The 26,608-nt window shown below is 47.2% G+C and overlaps 1 protein-coding gene across 6 annotated transcripts in view; it reads left to right on the top strand.

The window, feature by feature from the left end:
• Window positions 1-26,608, top strand: part of PIK3R6 (phosphoinositide-3-kinase regulatory subunit 6) — a 114,096-nt gene that overhangs the window by 41,604 nt on the left and 45,884 nt on the right. For 4 of the 6 annotated variants that reach the window (XM_082271463.1, XM_082271461.1, XM_082271464.1 and 1 more), the window contains 2 exons: window positions 20,207-20,301; window positions 25,868-25,954. In XM_082271463.1, coding sequence (XP_082127589.1) covers window positions 20,289-20,301; window positions 25,868-25,954 — 100 coding nt within the window. In that variant the 5' untranslated portion in view covers window positions 20,207-20,288. Of the gene's footprint in view, window positions 1-11,851; window positions 11,876-20,206; window positions 20,302-25,867; window positions 25,955-26,608 lie in introns of those variants that run through there. The other 2 variants (XM_082271465.1, XM_082271466.1) reach the window with 2 other exon arrangements.

Below are 26,608 nucleotides of genomic sequence, written 5' to 3'. Positions count from 1 at the left end.
GGCTTCTTAGGCCACCTCCCTCACCTTAGACAGCCTCGTCTGGAGTCAGGACTAGTCTCGCGGGAGTGTATCACAGCCATACACCCACCCACAGCAGCCCTGTACCAGCCACCCACATCCACAGGCCCTGTACCAGCCAGCCAGCCACAGGCCCTGTACCAGCCAGCCACAGGCCCTGTACCAGCCAGCCAGCCACAGGCCCTGTACCAGCCAGCCAGCCACAGGCACTATACCAGCCAGCCAGTCACCCACAGCCCCTTTGCCAGCCAGCCACCCACCACAGGCTGCCAGACAGCCAGATACCCACAAGCACTGTACCAGCCAGCCGCCCACAGGCCCTGTACCAGGCACCTACCACAGGGTGCCAGTCAGCCACCCACCACAGGCTGCCAGACAGCCAGCCACCCACAGGCACTTTAACCGCCAGCCACCCACAGCCCCTGTGCCAGCCAGCCACCCACAGCCCCTGTGCCAGCCAGCCACCCACCACAGGCTGCCAGACAGCCAGCCACCCACAGGCACTGTACCAGCCAGCCACCCACAGCCCCTGTGTCAGCCAGCCACCCACCACAGGCTGCCAGACAGTCAGCCACCCACAGGCACTGTACCAGGCACCCACCACAGGGTGCCAGCCAGCCAGCCACCCACCACAGGGTGCCAGCCCGCCATTGGGCATTAAACAAAAATTAACATGTTCAGCACCAATACCAAATTTGTGTCAAAAAATTTTCAAAACTTTAAATGTACAAAATATTGGCCCATATCGGCCGATACCGATACGTTGTGACCAAAGTATTGGCATCGGCCCTGAAAAAACCATAACGGTCTATCCCTACCACAAACGTTAAGAGCGAGACCAATAATTCTAGGGCCAATCCTCTCCTGTAACTCTAAACTGCTAACCTGTAAAGACGTTTAAAGCGTTGCCTATGGGGAAGTACTGTAGTTTGTCTCCATTTCACGAGTGTGCGCGATTTTAAAGCGTGACATGTCAGGTATTTATATACACGGAGTAGCATCGTCTTTCACATTATGCAAAAAATTGGGAAGAATATTGTTTTTTTTTTTTTTTAATTCATGAAGGTGTATTTTTTCCAAAAAAAATTGCGTTTGCAAAACCGCTGCGCAAATACGGTGTGACATAAAAATTGCAACAATCGCCATTTTATTCCCTAGGGTCTCTGCTAAAAAAAAAAAAATGTATGTTTGGGGGTTACAAGTAATTTTCTAGCAAAAAATACTGATTTATACTTGTAAACAAAAAGTGCAAGAAAATTATTTTGTAATTCTTTTGTGTGCAGATCGAAGGAATTTCCCTAACAAGGGCTTCACGTTCTCCAGTGAGTACAGTGCAGACCAAACACCACATTTTCAGGGCTGGTGAATGTGCAGCGGATCCAGCGATCTAAAAAAAGGCGCATGTTACCGCACTCCCCCCTGTGTTTATACACGCCCCCCCCCTCCTCTTTATCCACCCCCCCCCCTCTTCTTGTGTTGCAGGTGTTCAGTTTTTTTTTTTCTACTAATAACTTTTTATGTGTGTGAGTTATTTTTGGCGGTTGAGATGCGTGTGACTTGTGACAAACTTATGACTGCTCTGAATATCAGTAATTGTTCAGACGCTTTTGTTTCTCCGCTAATAACCGACGCCAACCCGCCGCAGATTTGAGGCTTTCTCTTCAGCCCCGAGCGACGTTCACACAGAACATTTCAGCAGCTTTTGTAAAAATGTTTTTTTTTTCAGCGGCTATTTTAAAATCGCACCTCCAGAAAATCCCGGCCGGTAATCGGGAAGGTTATTGGGTGCCCATGGGATAAGGGAAAGTAAGGAACAATAGACAAAGAGTTTGTTCTCCTTGTCTATAAAAAGGATACTCAAGGTCGGGTTAACGGGGGGGGGGGGGGGGGGCGGGAAAGGATGGGCTGCGGGTCCACAGGAAACTCTGCAGCATTCAAAAACCAGCCGTGTGAAACGCTTTACTTCCAGTTAAATGGTTTAATGACTAATGTACCCAGACACCTGCTGGAGGGACCTCTAACCTCCTCATAAGCCCTAAGTATTTCACCTTCCTCTTTATTTTTGTTAATTCAAGTTTTAAATAGGTATTAACTGGTTGCCGACCACCGCAAGTACATATACTGCGGCGATCAGCCCCGGCCAGGCAAAGTGGCGTATGGGTATGTCACTAGCCTGTAAGCCAATAGGGGGCGAACGCGCGCCCCCGGAGGTGCCCTCCCGCCCCGGCTCGTTCACGGACACCTCCATGCGTGTGCATAGGTGTGAGCAGCCTATTGCATTAGGGTGTGCACCCCAAAGTTTAAATACACATGCATGTGTTTGCCTACATGTACATGGCCCTGATACATTACTCTCCCTGCTGGCAAAGAGAAATAGAGCAGAGCAGATCCGAGGGAGATCTTTCCCATCTCCTCACTGGCAAACAGAGCGATAATGCTAATGTGCCCTAGGTGATTAGGGTGTGCCCAGGCACACCCGGCACACCCTGTGCGCACGCCTATGTGCGTGTGACTGGCAGACCCGATGTCCACCGGTCACTCGCGATCGTCCGCTGTGAAGGGAGAAAGGCAGGCGGCTAATGTAAACAAAGCCGCCTGTCATTCTTCCCTGTGTAACAGCACTGATCTAACGGTCCTGCTATGTAGGACCGTTGATCTGTGCTGTTACATGTAAAGCCACATCCCACAAGTTAGAAACACGCCCCCAGGGACACACTTAACCCCTCCTTCCCCAATAAAGTTAACCCCTTCCCTGCCAGTGTCATTTTTACAGTGACAGTGCATATGTATAGCACCGATTACTATAGAAAGGTCACTGGTAACCCCAAAAGTGTCAAAAATGTAAGTCAAGGGTCCGATCTGTCCGCTGCAATGTCGCAATCCCGCAAAAAAAAAATCGCAGATCGCCGCCATTACTCGTTAAAAAAAAAAACAACAAAAACGACAAAAATCTTTTCCTTAGTTAGTAAACGCAATAACTTTTGCGCAAACCAATCAAAATACGCTTATTGTGATTTTTTTTACCAAATATATGTAGCAGAAAACAAATTGGCCAAAAATGTTAAAAAATTTTGATTTTTACATTTTTTTGGGGGGGAATTTCATATAAAAAAATGTGAAAAATATTATTATTTTTGCAAAATTGTCGCTCTTTTTTTCTTTATAGCACATGAACAAAAAATCGCACAGGTGATCAAATACCACCAAGAGAAAGCTCTGTTTGTGGGAAAAAAAGGACATCAAATTTGTTTAGGTACAGCGTCGCACGACCGCGCAATTGTCCGTTAAATTCACGCAGTGCCGAATAGCAAAATAGGGCCTGGTCAGGAAGGGGGTAAAATCTTCCGGGGCTTAAGTGGTTAATTAAACAGAGGCGTAACTAGAACCTTCAGGGCTCCAATGCAGGAAACCATGAAGGGCCCCTCGGACCCCTGGCCGGGGCCCTTCCCTTCAAGCCTGGGGCTCTTCCCACTGATCCTGGGGCCCTTTACTCTCATTGCGGGGCCCTTTATTACGGTCCCACAGCGGGACTGCACAGGCCCCCTGGACCATGGGGCTCAGTTGCAATTGCAACCCCTACAACCCCTGTAGTTACGCCCCTGGTATTAAACCTAAAAGGAAAAATGTAATATATTGCAGCTTACCGATTCTTAGATGTGATGGATGCATTTGTTTTCTTTTTTAGGCTTTCTTTCTTCTATTCTCACCTGGTGATCCAGCCAGTATGTCTGTTGTTTTTCAAAAGAACACGCCGTGCTGCAGATGTAGCGGTTATAGGGATGGGGCAAACCGTTTATTACTGACAAAGGTGCTGACAATGATCAGCTTTTATTTAATTATACAGTATCTGACAAAAGTAAGTACACCCCCCTCACATTTTTTGTAAATATTTTATTCTATCTTTTCATGTGACAACACTGAAGAAATGACACTTTGCTACAATGTAAAGTAGTGAGTGTACAGCTTGTATAACAGTGTAAAGAGTGCTGTCCCCTCAAAAAACCTCTGTGACGGGAGTTACTTTGATTGGGGGACCCGTGGAACCCAGCTTACCTTAGAGAGACTGAGAAATGCCTCTCACAACTCCCTAGGCCCCTCTTATGTGTAAGTCACCCCTGTGTCTATTAGGGGCACAGGGTGACCAAGAAAATGATGGACAGCTACTTATTGGACACTGAGAATGTGGTTTTGATTACTTCACTAATATTTATCCACATTATCCCTCAAGAAATCTATGATACATTAATTCCACTGTATCAGAATGATAGAACATTGTATGAGCTTTTCCTCATAGACTATTGTAGACCGTTGCCATGAAGTCTGGGACTTCTGAATAATCAAAGCATTGCTTAGATGTGGATTCCAAGTACTTCAATGTAGGAGACAGACAGACTGCTACTGGTGGTCTTCTGCTATTGTCTGTTTAATAAGATGTTCTGTGTTTATACTTAGGATAATGTGTAATGTGCTTTGTGTTAGCCTTGTTGCAGTGCTGAGTTATTTAGCATGTTAATTATAACATAGTCTGGGTCTGGATTCCCATTCACCTATTGTTTCTGTCCAGATGAATCGGTAATTAGCTCAGGTTAATTATGTTCCTGTATACAATTTCATCTGCATATGATAATGTAATCAGGCTTACCTGACCTGGTGTGGTATATATTGTGTGCGAGTCTGTTCAATAAACGTTCCAGATCTTATACAAGCTAAGTTGTCGGCTAGACTTGTATATTGCTGCGATAATACCTGATATCGATGTTCAAGACTGAAAGAAGCGGTAATCTGACGAAAGCACACAAGCACATTGTGGGTCGTGATTTTGTCACAAACTCAACACACAGCCATTAATGTCTAAACCGCTGGCAACAAAAGTGAGTACACCCCTAAGTGAAAATGTCCAAATTGGGCCCAATTAGCCATTCCCTCCCCTGTGTCATGTGACTCGTTAGTGTTACAGGGTCTCAGATGTGAACGGGGAGCAGGTGTGTTAGGGCTGAGTTAATGGCTCAGACCATACGCCGCATACTGTAACAAATTGGTCTGCATGGCTGTCATCCCACAAGGAAGCCTCTTCTAAAGATGATTCACAAGAAAGCCCACAAACAGTTTGCTGAAGACAAGCAGACTAAGGACATGGATTACTGGAACCATCTCCTGTGGTCTAATGAGACCAAGATAAACTTATTTGGCTCAGATGGTGTCAATCGTGTGTGGGGGCAACCAGGTGAGGAGTACAAAGACAAGTGTATCTTCCCTACAGTCAAGCATGGTGTGTGGGGGTGTCATGGTCTGGGGCTGCATGAGTGCTGCCGGCACTGGGGAGCTACAGATCATTGAGGGAACCATGAATGCCAACATGTACTGTGACATACTGAAGCAGAGCATGATCCCCTCCCTTCAGAGACTGGGGGGCAGGGCAGTATTCCAACATAACGACCCCAAACACCTCCAAGATGACCACTGCCTTACTAAAGAAGCTGAGGGTAAAGGTGATGGACTGGTCAATCATGTCTCCAGACCTAAACCCTATTGAGCATCTGTGGGGATCCTCAAACAGAAGGTGGAGGAGGGGAAGGTCTCTAACATCCACCAGCTCCATGATGTCGTCATGGAGGAGTGGAAGAGGACTCCAGTGACAACCTGTGAAGCTCTGGTGAACTCCATGCCCAAGAGGGTTAAGGCAGTGCTGGAAAATAATGGCGGCCACACAAAATATTGTCACTTTGGGCCCAATTTGGACATTGTCACTTAGGGGTGTACTCACTTTTGTTGCCAGCGGTTTAGACATTAATGGCTGTGTGTTGAGTTATTTTGAGGGGACAGTAAATTTACACTGTTATACAAGCTGTACACTCACTACTTTACATTGTAGCAAAGTCTCATTTCTTCAGTGTTGTCACATGAAAAGATAGAATAAAATATTTACAAACATGTGAGGAGTGTACTTACTTTTGTCAGATAGTGTATATCCCATAGTTTGTGGACTCTATAACTTTCCTACAGACTAAATAATATACACTGAGTTGGGTTATTTTAACCAAAGAAATGGAGCAGAATACATTTTGACCTAAATTTATGAAGAAAGATTTTTTGGCTTTTTTTTGTATTTAGCAAAAAATAAAAAAACCCCAGTGGTGATTAAAAACCATCTAGAGAAAGCTCAATTCGTGTGAAAAAAAAAATGATAAAAATGTCATATGGGTACAGTGTTGTATGACCGCGTCATTCAAAGTGTGACAGTGCTGAAAGCTGAAAATTGACCTGAGCAAGAAAAGGGTGAAAGTGCCCGGTATGGAAGTGGTTAATATTTCCAGCCGTTACGCTCGCACATTTAGCTTTCTTTTTTTTGAAAAATTCTTTTTATTACACATTTAGCTTTCTTTGCATAATACAAAACATTTTCAATGCATTCATAAAAACATTTTCAATGCATTCATAAGGATGCTGCTTGCTTCTCTTTCCCAAACCTCTAGTTGTGGCTTGTGTACAGTAAAAAATATACAGAAAAGTCACATGCCTACCAGTGGCGGCTGGTGCTCCATCAGTCGGAGGACGTGTGTGGCAGACGGACCCCCCTCCAATCATTCCAGCGGCAGATGGACCCCCCAAAATCCCCCTCCAATCACTCCAGCAGCAGGCGGACCCCCTGGAACCCCCCTCCAATCACTCCAGCAGCAGACGGACCCCCCTCCAATCATTCCAGCGGCAGACGGACCCCCCTCCAATCACTCCAGTGGCAGACGGACCCCCCCCCCACGCCAGTTTACTTACCTTGCTCCACGGGACTGACAGGCGGCGGCTTCCCCCCCAGTCCCCATGTTCCCTCTCAGCGGCTGTCTCCTCCCTCCTTGGCCAATAGGATGCCTTCTCCTTTCGGCCAATTGGGAAACAGGTCTCAGGACCCGCTTCCTGACTGGCCGAGAGGAGAATCACTGTGGCAATAGCAAATATTCATTCGCTATTGTCACACAACTGGGTGGGCTCAGGGTGCAGTGCTCTGCGCCCCGCGCCCACCCTTTTTTTGAAGCCTATTAGAGCCTTTGGCTCTAATCACATGCTTCAAAGAATAAAAAAATCCCCCATTGGAATCCATGCGTCCGGCGCCCTGCATGTAGATTAGGTGGCCGGACGCATGGATAGGGGGGGCGGCGCCCCTGCGCCCCTAATGGACGGGCCGCCACTTATGACTACCAACTTCTGTAAGTTATTGCTGATCTCATAGTTCTATGCAAGAGTAATTGCTGGTCTATCTCTAGTTCATGCATGCGCATTATTGCTGGTCTCTCTCTAGTTCATGCATGCACATTATTGCTGGTCTCTCTCTAGTTCATGCATGCCCATTATTGCTGGTCTCTCTCTCTAGTTCATGCATGCACATTATTGCTGGTCTCTCTCTCTCTAGTTCATGCATGCACATTATTGCTGGTCTCTCTCTCTCTAGTTCATGCATGCACATTATTGCTGGTCTCTCTAGTTCATGCATGCGTATTATTGCTGGTCTCTCTCTAGTTCATGCATGCCCATTATTGCTGGTCTCTCTCTAGTTCATGCATGCCCATTATTGCTGGTCTCGCTCTCTAGTTCATGCATGCGTATTGCTGCTGGTCTCTCTCTCTCTAGTTCATGCATGCGCATTATTGCTGGTCTATCTCTCTAGTTCATGCATGCGCATTATTGCTGGTCTCTCTCTCTAGTTCATGCATGCCCATTATTGCTGGTCTCCCTCTAGTTCATGCATGCACATTATTGCTGGTCTCTCTCTAGTTCATGCATGCGTATTATTGCTGGTCTCTCTCTCTAGTTCATGCATGCACATTATTGCTGGTCTCTCTCTCTAGTTCATGCATGCGCATTATTGCTGGTCTCTCTCTCTCTAGTTCATGCATGCCCATTATTGCTGGTCTCCCTCTAGTTCATGCATGCACATTATTGCTGGTCTCTCTCTAGTTCATGCATGCGTATTATTGCTGGTCTCTCTCTCTAGTTCATGCATGCACATTATTGCTGGTCTCTCTCTCTAGTTCATGCATGCGCATTATTGCTGGTCTCTCTCTCTCTAGTTCATGCATGCCCATTATTGCTGGTCTCTCTCTCTAGTTCATGCATGCGTATTATTGCTGGTCTCTCTCTAGTTCATGCATGCCCATTATTGCTGGTCTCTCTCTAGTTCATGCATGCCCATTATTGCTGGTCTCTCTCTCTAGTTCATGCATGCGCATTATTGCTGGTCTCTCTCTCTCTAGTTCATGCATGCCCATTATTGCTGGTCTCTCTCTCTAGTTCATGCATGCACATTATTGCTGGTCTCTCTCTCTCTAGTTCATGCATGCGTATTATTGCTGGTCTCTCTCTCTCTAGTTCATGCATGCACATTATTGCTGGTCTCTCTCTCTCTAGTTCATGCATGCACATTATTGCTGGTCTCTCTCTCTCTAGTTCATGCATGCACATTATTGCTGGTCTCTCTCTCTCTAGTTCATGCATGCGTATTATTGCTGGTCTCTCTCTCTCTCTAGTTCATGCATGCCCATTATTGCTGGTCTCTCTCTCTAGTTCATGCATGCGCATTATTGCTGGTCTCTCTCTCTCTAGTTCATGCATGCGCATTATTGCTGGTCTCTCTCTCTCTAGTTCATGCATGCCCATTATTGCTGGTCTCTCTCTCTAGTTCATGCATGCACATTATTGCTGGTCTCTCTCTCTCTAGTTCATGCATGCGTATTATTGCTGGTCTCTCTCTCTCTCTAGTTCATGCATGCCCATTATTGCTGGTCTCTCTCTCTAGTTCATGCATGCACATTATTGCTGGTCTCTCTCTCTCTAGTTCATGCATGCCCATTATTGCTGGTCTCTCTCTCTAGTTCATGCATGCACATTATTGCTGGTCTCTCTCTCTCTAGTTCATGCATGCCCATTATTGCTGGTCTCTCTCTCTCTAGTTCATGCATGCCCATTATTGCTGGTTTCTCTCTCTAGTTCATGCATGCGTATTATTGCTGGTCTCTCTCTCTCTCTAGTTCATGCATGCCCATTATTGCTGGTCTCTCTCTCTAGTTCATGCATGCACATTATTGTTGGTCTCTCTCTAGTTCATGCATGCCCATTATTGCTGGTCTCTCTCTCTAACTAGTTCATGCATGCGCATTATTGCTGGTCTCTCTCTCTCTAGTTCATGCATGCCCATTATTGCTGGTCTCTCTCTCTCTCTAGTTCATGCATGCGCATTATTGCTGGTTTCTCTCTCTAGTTCATACATGCCCATTATTGCTGGTCTCTCTCTCTCTAGTTCATGCATGCCCATTATTGCTGGTCTCTCTCTCTCTCTAGTTCATGCATGCGCATTATTGCTGGTTTCTCTCTCTAGTTCATACATGCCCATTATTGCTGGTCTCTCTCTCTCTAGTTCATACATGCCCATTATTGCTGGTTTCTCTCTCTAGTTCATGCATGCGCATTATTGCTGGTCTCTCTCTCTAGTTCATGCATGCGTATTATTGCTGGTCTCTCTCTCTCTAGTTCATGCATGCGCATTATTGCTGGTTTCTCTCTCTAGTTCATGCATGCGCATTATTGCTGATCTCTCACTCTCTAGTTCATGCATGCACATTATTGCTGGTCTCTCTCTCTCTCTCTAGTTCATGCATGCACATTATTGCTGGCCTCTCTCTCTAGTTCATGCATGCACATTATTGCTGGTCTCTCTCTCTCTAGTTCATGCATGCGCATTATTGCTGATCTCTCACTCTCTAGTTCATGCATGCGCATTATTGCTGGTCTCTCTAGTTCATGCATGCGCATTATTGCTGGTTTCTCTCTCTAGTTCATGCATGCACATTATTGCTGATCTCTCGCTCTCTAGTTCATGCATGCACATTATTGCTGGTCTCAACTATTAAAGCAAACATTTTGAAGTACTGTCATGTGACATTCGTCAAGTCATCAGATGTACTGAGAAGTGCTGTACAAATGTTTATTCAGAAATCTACTAGCACATGGCCAGCTTAAAGTGATCATAAAGATTGTAAAGTGATTGTTCGGCCCATCTCCCCCTCTCTCTCGATTGGCTGACTGACTGAGCCAATGGCGCCGCAGCTGTGTCTCAGTCAATCAGGAGGGAGAGTCCCGGACGGCCGTGGGACTCGTTTACATCGCTGGACAGAAATTGGGTTCAGGTATTAGGGGTGCTGGAGAGGCTGCTACACCCAGAAGGTTTTTATCTTAATGTAAAGAATGCACCTTCTGACTTTACAACTCCTTTAGGGTCAGTCAAGCTGATGAAGTGTTCCAAGATAGCAGAAATGAATGTCTCTTGTAATTATTGATGTGCTGCTTGTGTAAATTCTTAAGTGTACAACTTAATATGGGAAATGTTAATGTAGAGGAGCATTTCTACATGGCAACCATCCAGGGCTTGAACCTGCATGCTCAAGGGTCTATTGAAGCTAGCAGCTGGGGGATCTATTGCCATTGGTGGTGGTGGTGGTGGGGGGGGGGGTGCTGTGCTGCTGGGGAAGAGGATCTATTGCCAGGGAGTCTTACGTTGCTCAGGCTGCTGAAGGATACATTATTGCTGGGGGGCCTATTGTTGCAGGGGGGGGGGGTACTCTTTTGTGTGAGGTCTATTGTTGCTGTCTGTAGGAGGGTCTATTAATGCTTCTGGGGATCTACTGTTGCTGGCAGAAGTTGATTGTTGCTGGGTGGATCTACTGTTACTGGCAGAAGTCTATTGTTGCTGTGGGTGGATCTATTGTTGCTGAGGGGTTTACTTTTTTGTGTGAGGTCTATTGTTGCTGTGGGTGGATCTATTGTTGTTGGTGGGGATCTATTGTTGCTGGGGGATTTACTTTTTTGTGTGAAGTCTATTGTTGCTGTCTGTGGGAGGGTCTAATAATGCTGGCTTCTGGGGAATCTACTGTTGCTGGAAGAAGTCTATTGTTGCTGGGGGTGGAATTGTTGTTGGTGGAGGATTTATTGTTGCTGATGGGGGTTTATTGTTCCTGGGGAGGATCTATTGTTGTTGAAGGGGTCTATTCTTGCTGGGGAGGGGGGTCTATTTGGTTGAGGACAGGGGACAGTGCTCGGATGTGGATTGGGGGCAGGTACAATAGGGGGCTCAGAGGGTGGTGAGAGCACCCTAGCTCTGTGTTTAGCTGCCTGCATGGAGTTCAGCTTTAACAAAACACAATTTCACCAAAACAGCCAAGTTACGTAGGTAATGTTTCTTGATCTTAACATGAAGATTGCCCAGCATGCTGGAAAGTCTCTTTGCAGCTGGTTGCCATGGAGAGCAGAAAACAAAGCTTTCACCATGGAGAGGCCACGTGCTGACTCGGGCGCCACATAAGCTGTCCAGGCATGGTCAGGCGCCTGGTCTACGCCCGGCCATCGTCTCGCTATACGCCCCCAATTACGATTCATCAACCACCAAGTTCCGCCACACTCCCGGACCTAATAGACGTTTGTATATTTTGAGAGGAAAAACAGGAACCCCGGCTACTTGGTGAAATATCTTTGGTTGATGATTTGTTTTTCAGCAGAAAGAAAAACTTCCCCTCCCTCCGCCTTTGATCAAACATTCTCTTTCCTGATAGAACGCTGGAGACGTATATTGGACTTCCTGGTGCGTTTCTATGTTTGTTGGCTATTAATAGGGATTCCGTTCGGGGCGGAGAAGAACATTTTTAGGTGATGTTCTCGGGGTTCCAGAAGGATAGAATTGAATATTTTCGAGGAGAACTCCAAGCTGGAGATACTTTTATAATACTAACTGATAGATATTTGAATTATTTTATTTTTTATATACTATGATGAGCCACAGGAGTCCCTGTACTGACGGATCAATAACTGACGCCAACAGGTGAGAACCCCACACTGATGTGGTGTGGGAGGAGCCTCTGATTGCACTATGTGGAGGTGGGAGGGGCCATTGTTGGATCAAATGGCATTGGATCTGATTTACTAAGAGATATGTAGGTGGGACGGCGCATTAATCGCATGTGGACAGCAAATCCTATGCTGAAGAAGTCTCTTTTTGCTGATTACAAAATGGTGTGCAGGGGGGGGGGGGTTGATATTTGTTTCAGGGAACATGGATTTGGCATTGCTGGAAGATTGGTCAAAGCCGTGGGAACTGCATTTCAACCTTTCTAAATGTAATATAATGCACTTCTGAGAAGAGAATCCTCCTATAGAGTACGGAATTGGAGGTAAAGTGTTGGTCAGAGCTACAGAGGAAAAAGCTTCGGGGGTGCTTATTACAGATGATAGGGAGCATCAATAGAGGGATCACCAGAAGGAGGAAGGAGGTCCTGATTCTCCTATATAGATCTGTATATCACTAGAGGGGGCAGGAGGAAGGGGGTCCTGATTCCTCTATATAGATCTTTATATCACTAGAGGGATCACCATCAGGAGGAAGGGGGTCCTGATTCCTCTATATAGATCTGTATATCACTAGAGGGGTCCCCAGCAGGAGGAAGGGGGTCCTGATTCCTCTATATAGATCGTTATATCACTAGAGGGGTCACCAGCAGGAGGAAGGAGGCCCTGATTCTATATATATAGATCTTTATATCACTAGAGGGGTCCCCAGCAGGAGGAAGGAGGTCCTGATTCCTCTATATAGATCTTTATATCACTAGAGGGGTCCCCAGCAGGAGGAAGGAGGTCCTGATTCCTCTATATAGATCTTTATATCACTAGAGGGGTCCCCAGCAGGAGGAAGGGGGTCCTGATTCCTCTATATAGATCTTTATATCACTAGAGGGGTCCCCAGCAGGAGGAAGGAGGTCCTGATTCCTCTATATAGATCTTTATATCACTAGAGGGGTCACCAGCAGGAGGAAGGAGGTCCTGATTCCTCTATATAGATCTTTATATCACTAGAGGGGTCCCCAGCAGGAGGAAGGAGGTCCTGATTCCTCTATATAGATCTTTATATCACTAGAGGGATCACCAGCAGGAGGAAGGAGGTCCTGACTCCTCTATATAGATCTTTAAATCACTAGAGGGGTCCCCAGCTGGAGGAAGGAGGTCCTGATTCCTCTATATAGATCTTTATATCATTAGAGGGGTCCCCAGCAGGTGGAAGGAGGTCCTGATTCCTCTATATAGATCTTTATATCACTAGAGGGGTCACCAGCAGGAGGAAGGAGGTCCTGATTCCTCTATATAGATCTTTATATCACTAGAGGGGTCACCAGCAGGAGGAAGGAGGTCCTGATTCCTCTATATAGATCTTTATATCACTAGAGGGGTCACCAGCAAGAGGAAGGAGGTCCTGACTCCTCTATATAGATCTTTAAATCACTAGAGGGGTCCCCAGCTGGAGGAAGGAGGTCCTGATTCCTCTATATAGATCTTTATATCACTAGAGGGGTCCCCAGCAGGAGGAAGGAGGTCCTGATTCCTCTATATAGATCTTTATATCACTAGAGGGGTCCCCAGCAGGAGGAAGGAGGTCCTGATTCCTCTATATAGACCTTTATATCACTAGAGGGGTCACCAGCGGGAGGAAGGAGGTCCTGATTCTTCTATATAGATATTTATATCACTAGAGGGGTCACCAGCAGGAGGAAGGAGGTCCTGATTCCTCTATATAGATCTTTATATCACTAGAGGGGGCAGGAGGCAGGAGGTCCTGATTCCTCTATGTAGATCTTTATATCACTAGAGGGATCACCAGCGGGAGGAAGGAGGTCCTGATTCCTCTGTATTTAGATCGCTAGAGGGGTCACCAGCAGGAGGAAGGGGGTCCTGATTCCTCTATATAGATCTTTATATCACTAGAGGGGTCACCAAGAGGAGGAAGGAGGTCCTGATTCCTCTGTATAGCCAGAAGCACCGGCTGGTTGTTCCGGACTACTGGTGGGACGGGAGATCCCATTAAAGCCAAAGAAGGTGGCGGGAGGAGGGGGATGTCCCCTCCTGTTGCTCGTAAAAGTAATCCAGTGGCTAGTTAGCCACTAGGATTGCTTTTACAGGAGAGTCGACCACCGACTCCTAAAGAATGGTACTGCAGCTGGAGGCATCATCCTGGTACAACCACTTGAAGTCCAGCGATGTACCGGCACGCCACTGGTTGGCAAGTGGTTAAATAAGAATACACGTTGATGAGAACTTTCCAGCTGCTTCTGAGGTTAGAAGATTATGGACGCATTTGTGGAAAAGTGATTGGTCTCAGTGCAGACATGCCGGCATCTGCTGTACAGGATGGAAAATAAATATTCTCATTCCTCCAGCACTTGTTCCATCTTCACTATCAGCGAGACGAAGTTTCCATCACTCCATCCCTCACTTATCACAGCGGAATGATGTACTTATTGTTCAGCTTGTAACCGCTGACTTTCTCTGCAGACCCCCCAGCGGGCGCCCGTGTCCTTCTATCCATTCTGCACAATCCAAAGGATCCGCGCTTATTGCATTATCTAAGTGAGAACATTTTAGTGAATCGGGTTTAACTGGACAAAGTTAGCATGTAAAAAAGGTTGTCCATAGCTCTGCATTGGACGTGATAACGCTAAGGGACAGTTCACCACCAGGGCAGGGGGAGCGCCCTCTGCTGGGGAAGTGGAGTATCAGGTAAGTAAAAGTGCTTCTCCTCTCCCCCAGAATAAATCAGCAATTAGTAATTATAAATGTAAAATTAAAGTGATATTAAAGGTTCGGCTGTAAAAAAACAAATAAACTAAAAGCTATACTTGCCTGCTCTGTAAAGGATTTGCACAGAGCAGCCCCGATCCTCCTTTTCTCGGGTCCCCCGCCGGCGCTCCTGGCTTCTCCCCCTTGACCACTGCTCCCAATAGCAAGCTATTTGCTATGGGGTCACTGGTGCGTTCCCGCTCCTGAGCCCCGCTCTATGCATCCAAAAACACATAGAGCTGCGGCTCGGCCCAGCCTCTGTTCTCTCCTCATTGGCTCACTGGCTGTGATTGACAGCAGAACAGCTGAGGCTCTCGTGCACATCGCTGGATCGAGAGGGGGCTCAAATGAGTATTAAGGGGGTCCGTGGGGGTAGCAGCACAGGTGCATGTATGGAATCAAGGTTTCAAACATAGAATGCGCCTTCAGCCTTTACAACCACATTCCTCCCACTGACACCAATGATGGGACACTATTCCTCCCACTGACACCAATGATGGGGCACTATTCCTCCCACTGACACCAATGATGGGGCACTATTCCTCCCACTGACACAAATGTTGGGGCACTATTCCTTCCACTGACACCAATGATGGGGCACTATTCCTCCCACTGACACCAATGATGGGACACTATTCCTCCCACTGACACCAATGATGGGACACTATTCCTCCCACTGACACCAATGATGGGGCACTATTCCTCCCACTGACACAAATGTTGGGGCACTATTCCTTCCACTGACACCAATGATGGGGCACTATTCCTCCCACTGACACCAATGATGGGACACTATTCCTCCCACTGACACCAATGATGGGGCACTATTCCTCCCACTGATACCAATGATGGGGCACTATTCCTCCCACTGACACCAATGATGGGGCACTATTCCTCCCACTGACACAAATGTTGGGGCACTATTCCTCCCACTGACACCAATGATGGGACACTATTCCTCCCACTGACACCAATGATGGGACACTATTCCTCCCACTGACACAAATGATGGGGCACTATTCCTCCCACTGATACCAATGATGGGGCACTATTCCTCCCACTGACACAAATGATGGGACACTATTCCTCCCACTGACACCAATGATGGGACACTATTCCTTCCACTGACACCAATGATGGTGCACTATTCCTCCCACTGACACCAAGGATGGGACACTATTCCTCCCACTGACACCAATGATGGGACACTATTCCTCCCACTGACACCAATGATGGGACACTATTCCTTCCACTGACACCAATGATGGGACACTATTCCTTCCACTGACACCAATGATGGGACACTATTCCCCCCACTGATACCAATGATGGGACACTATTCCTTCCACTGACACCAATGATGGGACACTATTCCTCCCACTGACACTAATGATGGTGCACCATTCCTCCTCCTTCTGCTAAAGATGTTTACTCCCACTGACTTCAGGACACTTTATACTCCTAATGGTCACAGTCTGGCCCCCCTAAAGTCTGTTTAGAAAGTTTGGAGCCCCCTGGTTCAATGGATCTGGGGATCAGTAGATACTGTGATAAAAAAAAAATGAACTGTATTATAATGTATTACAGCAAACGTAATTCTCTGCAGATGTTCAAAATGAACCCCGATCTATATTGTGTGTAAATGATCTAATAGTAGAAAGGGTGAACGAGGCCGGAGCTGAGCTTCCTTTTTTTGCTGTGTGTTTGTTGTAAATTTAATCTCTAGCGGATATTGAGGTTAAAGGCAAAGCTTTCCTAAGTTCTGACCAGTAAAGAGAACTTCTATACCAAACTCTACAAGTCAAGGCATAAGAAAGGCAAAAAGAAAAAACAACAACCAAGTGAGCAATGTATAAATTGTATCTCAAATGTATTTCAAATTGATTATGATTGTGTTTTCTCAACCACTTCCACACCGGTCCTATTCTGGCAATCCTCTCCTACATGTAAAAAAAAATCATCATTTTTTCCTAGAAAATTACTCAGAACCCCCAAAAATTATATATGTGTTTTTTTTTTTTTTTAGCAGAGACCCCAGGGAATAAAATGGTGGTTGTTACAACTTTTGACATCACACGGTATTTGCGCAGCAATTTTCAAACACGTTTTTTCTTTTTTAAACTGTTTCCAGAAAAAAAAAAAAAAAAACACTAATGTTAGCCCAATTTTTTTTTATAATGTGAAAGATGATGTTATGCCGAGTAAATAGATACCCAACATGTCACGCTTTCATATTGCGCTTGTGGAACGGCGTCAAACTTCGGTACTTAAAAATAATCTTTATAGGTGGCGCTCTAAAAATGTTTACAGGTTACCAGTTTAGAGTTACAGAGGAGGTCCAGAGTTATAATGATTGCTCTCACTCTAACGATCGCAGCAATACCTCACATGTGAGGTTTGAACGTCGTTTACATACGCGTTCGCTTCTTCTTGTGAGCACACGGGGGTGGGGTCGCTTTACATTTTTTTTAATTATTATTTATTTTACTTTATTTTTTTATTTTGACATTTTCCCTTAATTTTTTTTTTTTTAATCACTTTTTTCCTATTACATGGAATGTAAACATCCCTTGAATCAGGAATAGAGCATGACAGGTCCTCTTTATGGAGAGATCGGGGGTCTATAAGTCCCCACATCTCTCCTCTAGGCTGGAAAGACTGAGATAAAAAAAAAAAAGAAAAAAACAATCTCGGCTTCCCAGTAAAAGAAACAGCGGTGTTTACATCTACCGGTGTTGTCAAATTTTGTCGGACCCGTGAAAAAATCGGACCTCGTCACTTCCGGTGATAGAGCATCACAAAACAGCGGATGGGAGTCGTCCGTGCGCATGCGCAGAAGACATTTTTCAAGGTTTGGCAAAATTATAACAGAGAGCGCACAGCTGATTGAGAGGAGGCGGGGCTGAGGTGCGACGGAGGACACATATGCAGAGCTGGTGGAGGAGGCGGGATGGAGGTGCGGCCGTGTAATATATGCAGGACTTTAGCGACTCCTTATGTTTTATTATCTTTAGTAATTATCGTATTATTTATCCTTAGGATTTCATTACATTTAGTATTTCTTATTTTGTATTATATAAATAGTAAATGTAATGAAATCCTAAGGATAAATAATACGATAATTGCTAAAGATAATAAAACAAGGAGTCGCTAAAGTCCTGCATTTATTACACGGCCGCACCTCCGTCCCGCCTCCTCTCCCGCCTCCTCTATTCAGCTCTGCAGATGACGCAGCGGTGTCTTCCGTCCCACCTCAGCCCCGCCTCCTCTCATTCAGCTGCCCGCTATGTGTTATAAGTTTACCAAACCAAGATAATGTCTTATGCGCATGCGCACTTGAGACTCCTATCACCGGAAGTGACGAGGTCCGATTTTTTCACGGGTCCGAGAAAATTTTAGAACACCGGCACCGGAAGTGACGTCATAACGTCGTGCCAAGCCTATAAAGGATATAGAGATGGCCGGGGACCATCTGGTCCTCAGTCAGCTCTATGGTAAACGGCCGCAGCCAGCTGATTGTAGGGGGCGAGCCGATAGAAGTATTGGAGGGCAGCAGGGGGGGGGGGAAATGACGTCCTATCCTGCTGACTGTAAAAACAATCAAGTGGCTGGACATTTAGATGTTCATTGGCAGGACTGTACATGCGCCTTCTTGAGGAGGGGGCCCTTGTGGGAGCTGTAGGATTTCAATCCATGGTGGTGTATTGTGTTACCGATGGTTTGTTTGGTGACTGTGGTCCCAACTGCCTTGAGATCATTCACAAGCTCCTCCCATGTAGTTCTGGGCGGATCCCTCACTTTTCTCATGACCATCCTCACCCCATGAGGAGAAATCTTCCATGGAGCTCCAGACTGAGGGTGATTGATGGTTATTTTGTATTTCTCCTATTTGGGAATAATCGCTCCAACAGTTGTCTCCTTCTCACCAAGCCTCTTGCTGATGGTCTTGTAGCCCATTGCAGCCTTGTGCCGGTCTCCAATCTTCTCCCTGACCTCCTCTGACAGCTCTTTGGTCTTCCCATGATGGTGAGATGTGATTGGAGGAAAGAGATTCTTTTATACACATAACGAGTTTTCATTAGGAGCTCCTTCTTACATTGACAGGACTAATCTGTGTACCACATGAGCCCCTACTGTAGCCAGTCTGTGGGAGGCAGAATTATTGTTGGTTGGTTGGGGATCAAATACTTATTTTACTCACTGAACTGCAACTCCATTTATAACATTTGTATCATGTGTTTTTCTGGATTTTTGGTTGATATTCTGTCTCTATCATATAAAATACACCTATGATAAAAATTATACACCCCCCATTTCTTTGAAAGTGAAGTGGGCAAACTGACAATCTGCAGGGAAGCCAATCATTATTTTCCTCACTGTAAGCCCTGATGAAGGGGAGTTTAAACCCCCCAAATGAGTTGGCTTTTTCATAGTGTTGACTATTTAATCCAATAAACTTCTGATCTCTATGGCTAATATGTCCTACACATCAGTAGCGGAGCCAGAGGGCTAGCTGGGGTGGCAATTGCCACCCCAGACGAAGTCCTTGCCTCCCCTGTTGCCACCCCGCTGAAAACATTACACTGTTTGACAGTGGCGGCCGGTGTGTTGGGGGCGCAGGGGCATCGCCCCCCTATCCATGCGTCCGGCCCCCTAATCTGCATGCGGGGCGCCGGACGCATGGAGTTCAATGGGATTTTTTTTTTTTGTCATCTGATTAGAGCCAGAGGCTCTAATAGGCTTCAGAAGAGGGTGGATCCGGGGCGCAGAGCAGTGCGCCCCGAGCCCACCCATTGTGTGACAATAGCGAATGAAAATTCCCTATTGTCACACAGATCCTCCTCCTGGCCAATCAGGAACCCGGTCTGAGACCCGCTCCTGATTAGCCGAAAGGCGAACGCATGCCATTGGCCGAGCCGCTGAGGAGGAGGCGGGAGGACTCGAGGAGATGCCGGGGGACTGAGGAGAAGTGGTGGCTGCAGGTAAGTCTCTGCATTGATGGGGGCACGGCACGCTGGTCACTGCATTGATGGGGGCTCGGCACGCTGGTCACTGCATTGATGGGGGCTCGGCATGCTGGTCACTGCATTGATGGGGGCACGGCACGCTGGTCTCTGCATTGATGGGGGCACGGCACGCTGGTCACTGCATTGATGGGGGCACGGCACGCTGGTCACTGCATTGAAGGGTGTAATTGAACACTTTGTATATTGACCCCCCAAAATAATACCTTGCCACCCCTGTTTTAAAAGTCTAGCTCCGCCGCTGCTACACATCTATGTAACTGCAAAGATCAGCTTGGCATGTAGAGGAAAAGTTTGTAAGCACCACACTGGAAATATTGTAACGCACAGTGCAGCTCATAACAACCTATATCAGTAATGTAAAGGTCTTGCTGTGGAAATCTTCATCCAATCCATTTTCAGATATAATGTTCAAGATGACATTAGGAAAGCAGACTTGTGGTTGGCTGTTAAAGAAAATAAGAGTGTTCTTTATTTATCTATGGAAACAATGAATGATTGTTCTGTGTCTTCTGTCCCTGCAGATCTGCGGAGGAGAGTTCAGCTGAATATTACACAGATGTGTGAGCCTCCATCCCCCACCTCCGTCTGATAAATGCCTCCTCTATGGACCTCTCAGGTAATCCCACCCAGGACGTCATTCATAGATTTCTATTGAAGGGTGTTGACAGTCAGCTGTACACCCGCTGTGCCCATTATGAGGGGTTCCCCCCATCCCTGTGCTGAGTTCCTGGATATGTACACCCGCTGTGCCCATTATGAGGGGTTCCCACCATCCCTGTGCTGAGTTCCCGGTCTGTACACCCGCTGTGCCCATTATGAGGGGTTCCCACCATCCCTGTGCTGAGTTCCTGGGTCTGTACACCTGCTGTGCCCATTATGAGGGGTTCCCACCATCCCTGTGCTGAGTTCCCGGTCTGTACACCCGCTGTACCCATTATGAGGGGTTCCCTCCATCCCTGTGCTGACTTCCCAGGTCTGTACACCCACTGTGCCCATTATGAGGGGATCCCACCATCCCTGTGCTGAGTTCCCAGGTCTGTACACCCGCTGTGCCCATTATGAGGGGTTCCCTCCATGCCTGTGCTGAGTTCCCGGGTCTGTACACCCGCTGTGCCCATTATGAGGGGTTCCCTCCATCCCTGTGCTGACTTCCCAGGTCTGTACACCCACTGTGCCCATTATGAGGGGTTCCCCGCATCCCTGTGCTGAGTTCCTGGGTCTGTACACCCGCTGTGCCCATTATGAGGGGTTCCCTCCATCCCTGTGCTGAGTTCCTGGGTCTGTACACCCGCTGTGCCGCTGTGCCCATTATGAGGGGTTTCCACCATCCCTGGGTCTGTACACCTATGGTCCTTATTACTATTGATTTTTATTTATTTTCTGTAATGCTGAATGTAATAGGAGGAGCTGAAACACACATATTTGGGTCAGGAGTTATGGAAGGAAGTTGTTGTTGCAGCAGATAAGAAGTCCAGGGCTGACTTGTTGACCAGGATCCACCCCTAGATAAAATGTCACTTCTGTGTGGACTGACCCGTTACCCAGTAAAAGACTCTCACAATTCTATTCTCTCCCTTCCACCCATGAAGTAAACCTTTCGTTACCCACTTCAGCTTCGGGCCTTTTTCTGGCACTTTTTGTTTTCGTGTAACAATCAGTATTTTTCGCTAGAAAATTGAACCCCCAAATATTACATAAAGCCGAGGCCCTAGAGAATAAATTGGGGGGGGGGTTGCATTTTTTTATGCCATGAAGTATTTGCTATCTGTGCTTCCATTAGGTGGATTGATCCGCTCTATTTGTCCTCTTTACCGTTATCATTGAGTGCCAGTTCACACCAGAATGCGCTGCGGAAAACCAGCCTCCCACGCGCGTTTCCTGCGCCGCATTTAAAACGCAGTGTGCTGGATATCTGCAGCTGGTGTCAGTGCAATGCTAGCGACACCCAAAACACAGGTTGCAAACGTAGTGCGTTTAACTGTACCGGATTGCATAGTACAGCAGTACCATGCGATCCGGTTGCTGTGCATTTTTTAAAGCAGTGCATGTGTAAGCAAGTTGAAATGCTGGTTAGTGAGATATGCTGCCCCAGCCAGGAGAGAAGCAGTTAACCTGGTTTGCTGGATGTTTTTCAGAGCTCTGCCTATCTCCCTGTGCTGATAAAAAAAGGGGGGAAGGCTCTGCCCAGACTCAGACAGTCTACATGGGAAGAAAAGACACAGGCAAGCCACAGCATCTTCCCCCTCCAAAAGTAAGCCTGCCTGCTGTCACATCCACTGTGTAGGGGGTTTGCTGGGACCTGCAGTTCTCCCTGAAGACACCAGTTCTAGAGATCTGCCACTATGGACTCTACCAAGCATGGGCTCATCCTGTGCAGGTACGCTGGGGCAGCCACAAGCCTAGTTAGGAATTTGGGATGGGCTCAGACATGCTCGGATCTAGTGGCGGCTGGTGCTCCATGGGCGGGGGGGGGGGGCAGACCGACCGCACCATACCCCCCCTTTCCCTGGACAACACCAGGCCGCACACCATACCCCACCCCCGGACCACAGGGAGATAGGGGAGACAGGAGAGGACAGAGAGGATGGACAGACAGGACTCCCCCCCCGCTCACTTAACCTGCCTGGATGCAGCAGCAGGCGGTGGCGGCAGCTTTGTCTTCTTCCCCGTCTTCTGCATCTCCTCCCTCCTCCTCCATGCCCAATGGCATGGCTTCTTCTTTCGGCCAATTGGGAAACGGGTCTCAAAACCCACTTCCTGATTGGCCAGGAGGAGGATTTGTGTGACAATAGCGAATTTTCATTCGCTATTGTCACACAACTGGGTGGGCTCGGGGCCTGTGAGTGCCTCTGACTCTAATCACATGGCTAAAAAAAAAAATAAAAGCCCCATTGACTTCCATGTGTCCGGCGCCCCGCATGTAGATTAGGGGGCCGGACGCATGGATAGGGGTGGGCGGCGCCCCTGCGCCCCGTATTTCCAGCCGCCACTGCTCGGATCTTAGTCCCAACCCACCCAAGCAATCCTGCCAGGAAGCCGTCACTGCATACCGCCAATCGCAGGCAGTGAGGCATTTCCCGGCCCGCAGCTGCACATACACATGCCCTGACTGGGTTGCTCATGATTGGTGGTGTGCAGTGTCAGCTTCCTGGTGGGATTGCTCAAGTAGGTTGGGACCAGGATCCGAATATGCCTGAGCCCATCCCTATTAGGGATCCAATACAGCTTGGTGTGCCGCTCAAGCTCTCTATGTCGGGGTGTAACATCCGCCACTGGGAGTAATGGCACAGGATGGAGCTCGTCCCAGCTCCTGCAACAGCTCAAATTAGAAGGGAATCCCCGCAGCCACACATCTGTATTGTCCCTGGAATTAGGGATCTTAGTGTAGCACTGCCCCCATAAGGACTGCCAGGTTTCGCTCTACGGGTCCCCCTGAGTCACCAGCATACAATAATGACAGTTTCTAGTTCTTACTTTCTCCTTCCTTGGCTCACTTCAATAATCAGTCCATGGAGGGTATTTACTTGTTGTTTTTGTTTTATTTTAAATGGGGATAGGAGAAGGGAATAGTGGGATACTCCAATTTGAACTATAGACAATGCTTGAGGACTCCTATCTTATGATACAACCAGGCTGTTGATTCACCCTGCCACTATGTATGAACTTGGATTGAGTCTCTTTCCTTAAGACGATTTGGTGAACTGACAATTATCTTCGGGATACTCCCACTAGCATCCTCTTTTAGCATCAGGGATGCCTCTTTTTTCTTCACTGCTGACACCCGTCCACTGACTATCCTACACTTAGGGGTGGCCCCCCTCAGGTCAGGCCCCTTGACACGAGTCCCTGTACTCACGACACTGCGGTCCCAGGGTCTCCAGTGTCTCCCCTCTCAGTCAGCTCCCCCAGACCTCTGTGTATAGCTCCTCTCATCCATTCCTCAGGCCCTCAGGACAACCTCCTACGACCGCATGGTACCTCCTCAGAGGAGGAGACAGCCGCCCCCTGCCTCCGGGACTATGCTCTCCAGCCAAAGACCCCGACCATATGTGCTCCTGGCTTTTATACAGTATCCCAGAATGCACCAAGGCGACTTGCCCTCCGCCAATCACCAGGACTGTATCAAAAGCTTATGCACCCATTCGTCAGGTTTCCTCCCACTGTCCAACATGCCTCCCTATTGAACCAGCGTGAAACACTCTCTAGACTGAATGAGTCACACACTGAGCACACCTCACTAACAGATCCTGCTCTCTGGTAGGTAGAAAGCAATATAGATTTACCTGCAGCCCCTCTGGTAAGCAGACAGAGCTCAAAACTATACTTCCTCTCACTAGCATCTACCTAGGAGGGTGCTACACTCACCCCCCACCAAACCGAGCCATGTCCTCACTAGCACCTACCAATGAGGATGCTACACTAGGAAAAGACTGTTCACTCTGTTCTGTTGCATTTTTTTCAGTAAAGCTTTTGAAACTTTGTTCTTGCCTGGTCTGAAGTTACTAAAGAGGTTCAAGAATTTTCAGAAGAAAATGGTATCATGAGTAGTAATCAGCGTGGGTTTAGGAAGGGTCGTTCCTGCCAGACCAATCTGCTAACGTTCTAGGAGGAAGTAAACTGCCATCTAGATAGGGGAAGGCCGGTGAATGTGGTGTATCTGGATTTTGCAAAGCATTCAATAGAGGTCCCCATGAACGCTTAATCTACAAACTGAGGTCTGCAGGCATGGACCAGAAGGATAGAAAACTGGTTATAGGGGCTCTCGGGCATGAAGTTCACCAGAGCTTCACAGGTTGTCACTGGAGTCCTCTTCCCCTCCTCCATGATGACATCACAGAGCTGGTGGATGTTAGAGACCTTGCACTCCTCCACCTTCTGTTTGAGGATCCCCACAGATGCTCAATAGGGTTTAGGTCTGGAGACATGCTTGGCCAGTCCATCACCTTTACCCTCAGCTTTAGCAAGGCAGTGGGGGTCTTGGAGGTGTTTGGGGTCGTTATGTTGGAATACTGCCCTGCGGCCCAGTCTCTGAAGGGAGGGGATCATGCTCTGCTTCAGTATGCCACAGTACATGTTGGCATTCATGGTTCCCTCAATGAACTGTAGATCCCCAGTGCCGGCAGCACTCATGCAGCCCCAGACCATGACACTCCCACCACCATGCTTGACTGTAGGAAGACACACTTATCTTTGTACTCCTCACCTGGTTGCCCCCACACACGCCTGACACCATCTGACACCAAATAAGTTTATCTTGGTCTCATCAGAGCACAGGAGATGGTTCCAGTAATCCATGTCCTTAGTCTGCTTGTCTTCAGCAAACTGTTTGCAGGTTTTCTTGTCCATCATCTTTAGAAGAGGCTTCCTTGTGGGACGACAGCCATGCAGACCAATTTGATGCAGTGTGCGGCGTATGGTCTGAGCACTGACAGGCTGACCCCCCACCCCTTCACCCTCTGCATCAATGCTGGCAGCACTCATACGTCTATTTCCCAAAGACAACCTCTGGATATGACGCTGAGCACATACGCTCAACTGCTTTGTTCGACCATAGCAAGGCCTGTTCTGAGTGGAACCTGTCCTGTTAAACTGCTTTATGGTCTTGGCCACCGTGCTGCAGCTCAGTTTCAGGGTCTTGGCAATCTTCTTATAGCCTAGGCCATCTTTATGTAGAGCAACAATTCTTTTTTTCAGATCCTCAGAGAGTTCTTTGCCATGAGGTGCCATGTTGAACTTCCAGTGACCAGTATGAGAGAGTGAGAGCGATAACACCAAATTTAACACACCTGCCCCCCATTCACACCTGAAACCTTGTAACACTAACGAGTCACATGACACCGGGGAGGGAAAATGGCTAATTGGGCCCAATTTGGAGATTGTCACTTAGGGGTGTACTGACTTTTGTTGCCAGCGGTTTAGGCATTAATGGCTGTGTGTTGAGTTATTTTGAGGGGACAGTAAATTTACACTGTTATACAAGCTGTACACTCACTACTTTACATTGTAGCAAAGTCTCATTTCTTCAGTGTTGTCACATAAAAATATTTACAAAAATGTGAGGGGTGTACTTACTTTTGTGAGATACTGAACATTGTATGATGTACCTGCATACTGAAAAGTTTGGAGACTCCGGCTCTAAATGATCACAAACAACCCTAAATGATGTTTCTTCTGCTTTTCAGCAACCGAGGCAGACATGGTCCATCAGAAGGTGCAAGCCATCCTCCGGGGCCTTGATGGCCAGCATGCAGCCCTGCAGTCTGACCCAGGTAGGTTGGTGGGGAGGAAGGAGACGGATTCCAACCTTCTCAGTGTTCTCATGTGTGGCAGTCCTTGTCATTCCACTGAAAAACAATCCATGGTGGATCGCTTTGTAGAGGGCAGAGAGATATGTCACCTCCTCACCACCTGTTTTAACCCTAAAAAGGCTGAATCATAAGGCAGGTCAGTTGTGGATGGAACCTATAAACCTTGATTAGTCGCATTTGGCGACCGTTCCTCCTGCTGAATGCGATGAGGGGGTTAGTTCCTGTCTGTGGGAAGGATGATTATTACATGCAACAATTAACCGTTTGATCGCCCCCTAGATGTTAACCCCTTCTCAGCCAGTGTCATTATTATAGTATTATCACTGATCACTGTATTGGTGTCCCTAGTGACGTCAGTGTCAGTTAGCGACCCTCCCAGATAGTGTCAGTTAGCGCCAGATTTCCCGCCACCCAATAACAGTCCCACTATAAGTTGCTGAACACGCCCACTGCCAGTAAAGCGCCAATGCTGCGTAAATTCCAGTATTCATCCCCTAATTTGTAGACGCAATAACTTTCACACAAACCAATCAATCAATCAATACACAATTATTGGGATTTTTATTTTACCAAATACATGTAGCAGAATTCAATCTGGCCTAAATTTATAAAGAA

This window comes from Pelophylax lessonae (assembly GCF_965119305.1).
Source record: "Pelophylax lessonae genome assembly, chromosome: 11".
Classification (NCBI taxonomy): domain Eukaryota; kingdom Metazoa; phylum Chordata; class Amphibia; order Anura; family Ranidae; genus Pelophylax; species Pelophylax lessonae.
This window is presented reverse-complemented; position numbering and strand designations above follow the sequence as displayed.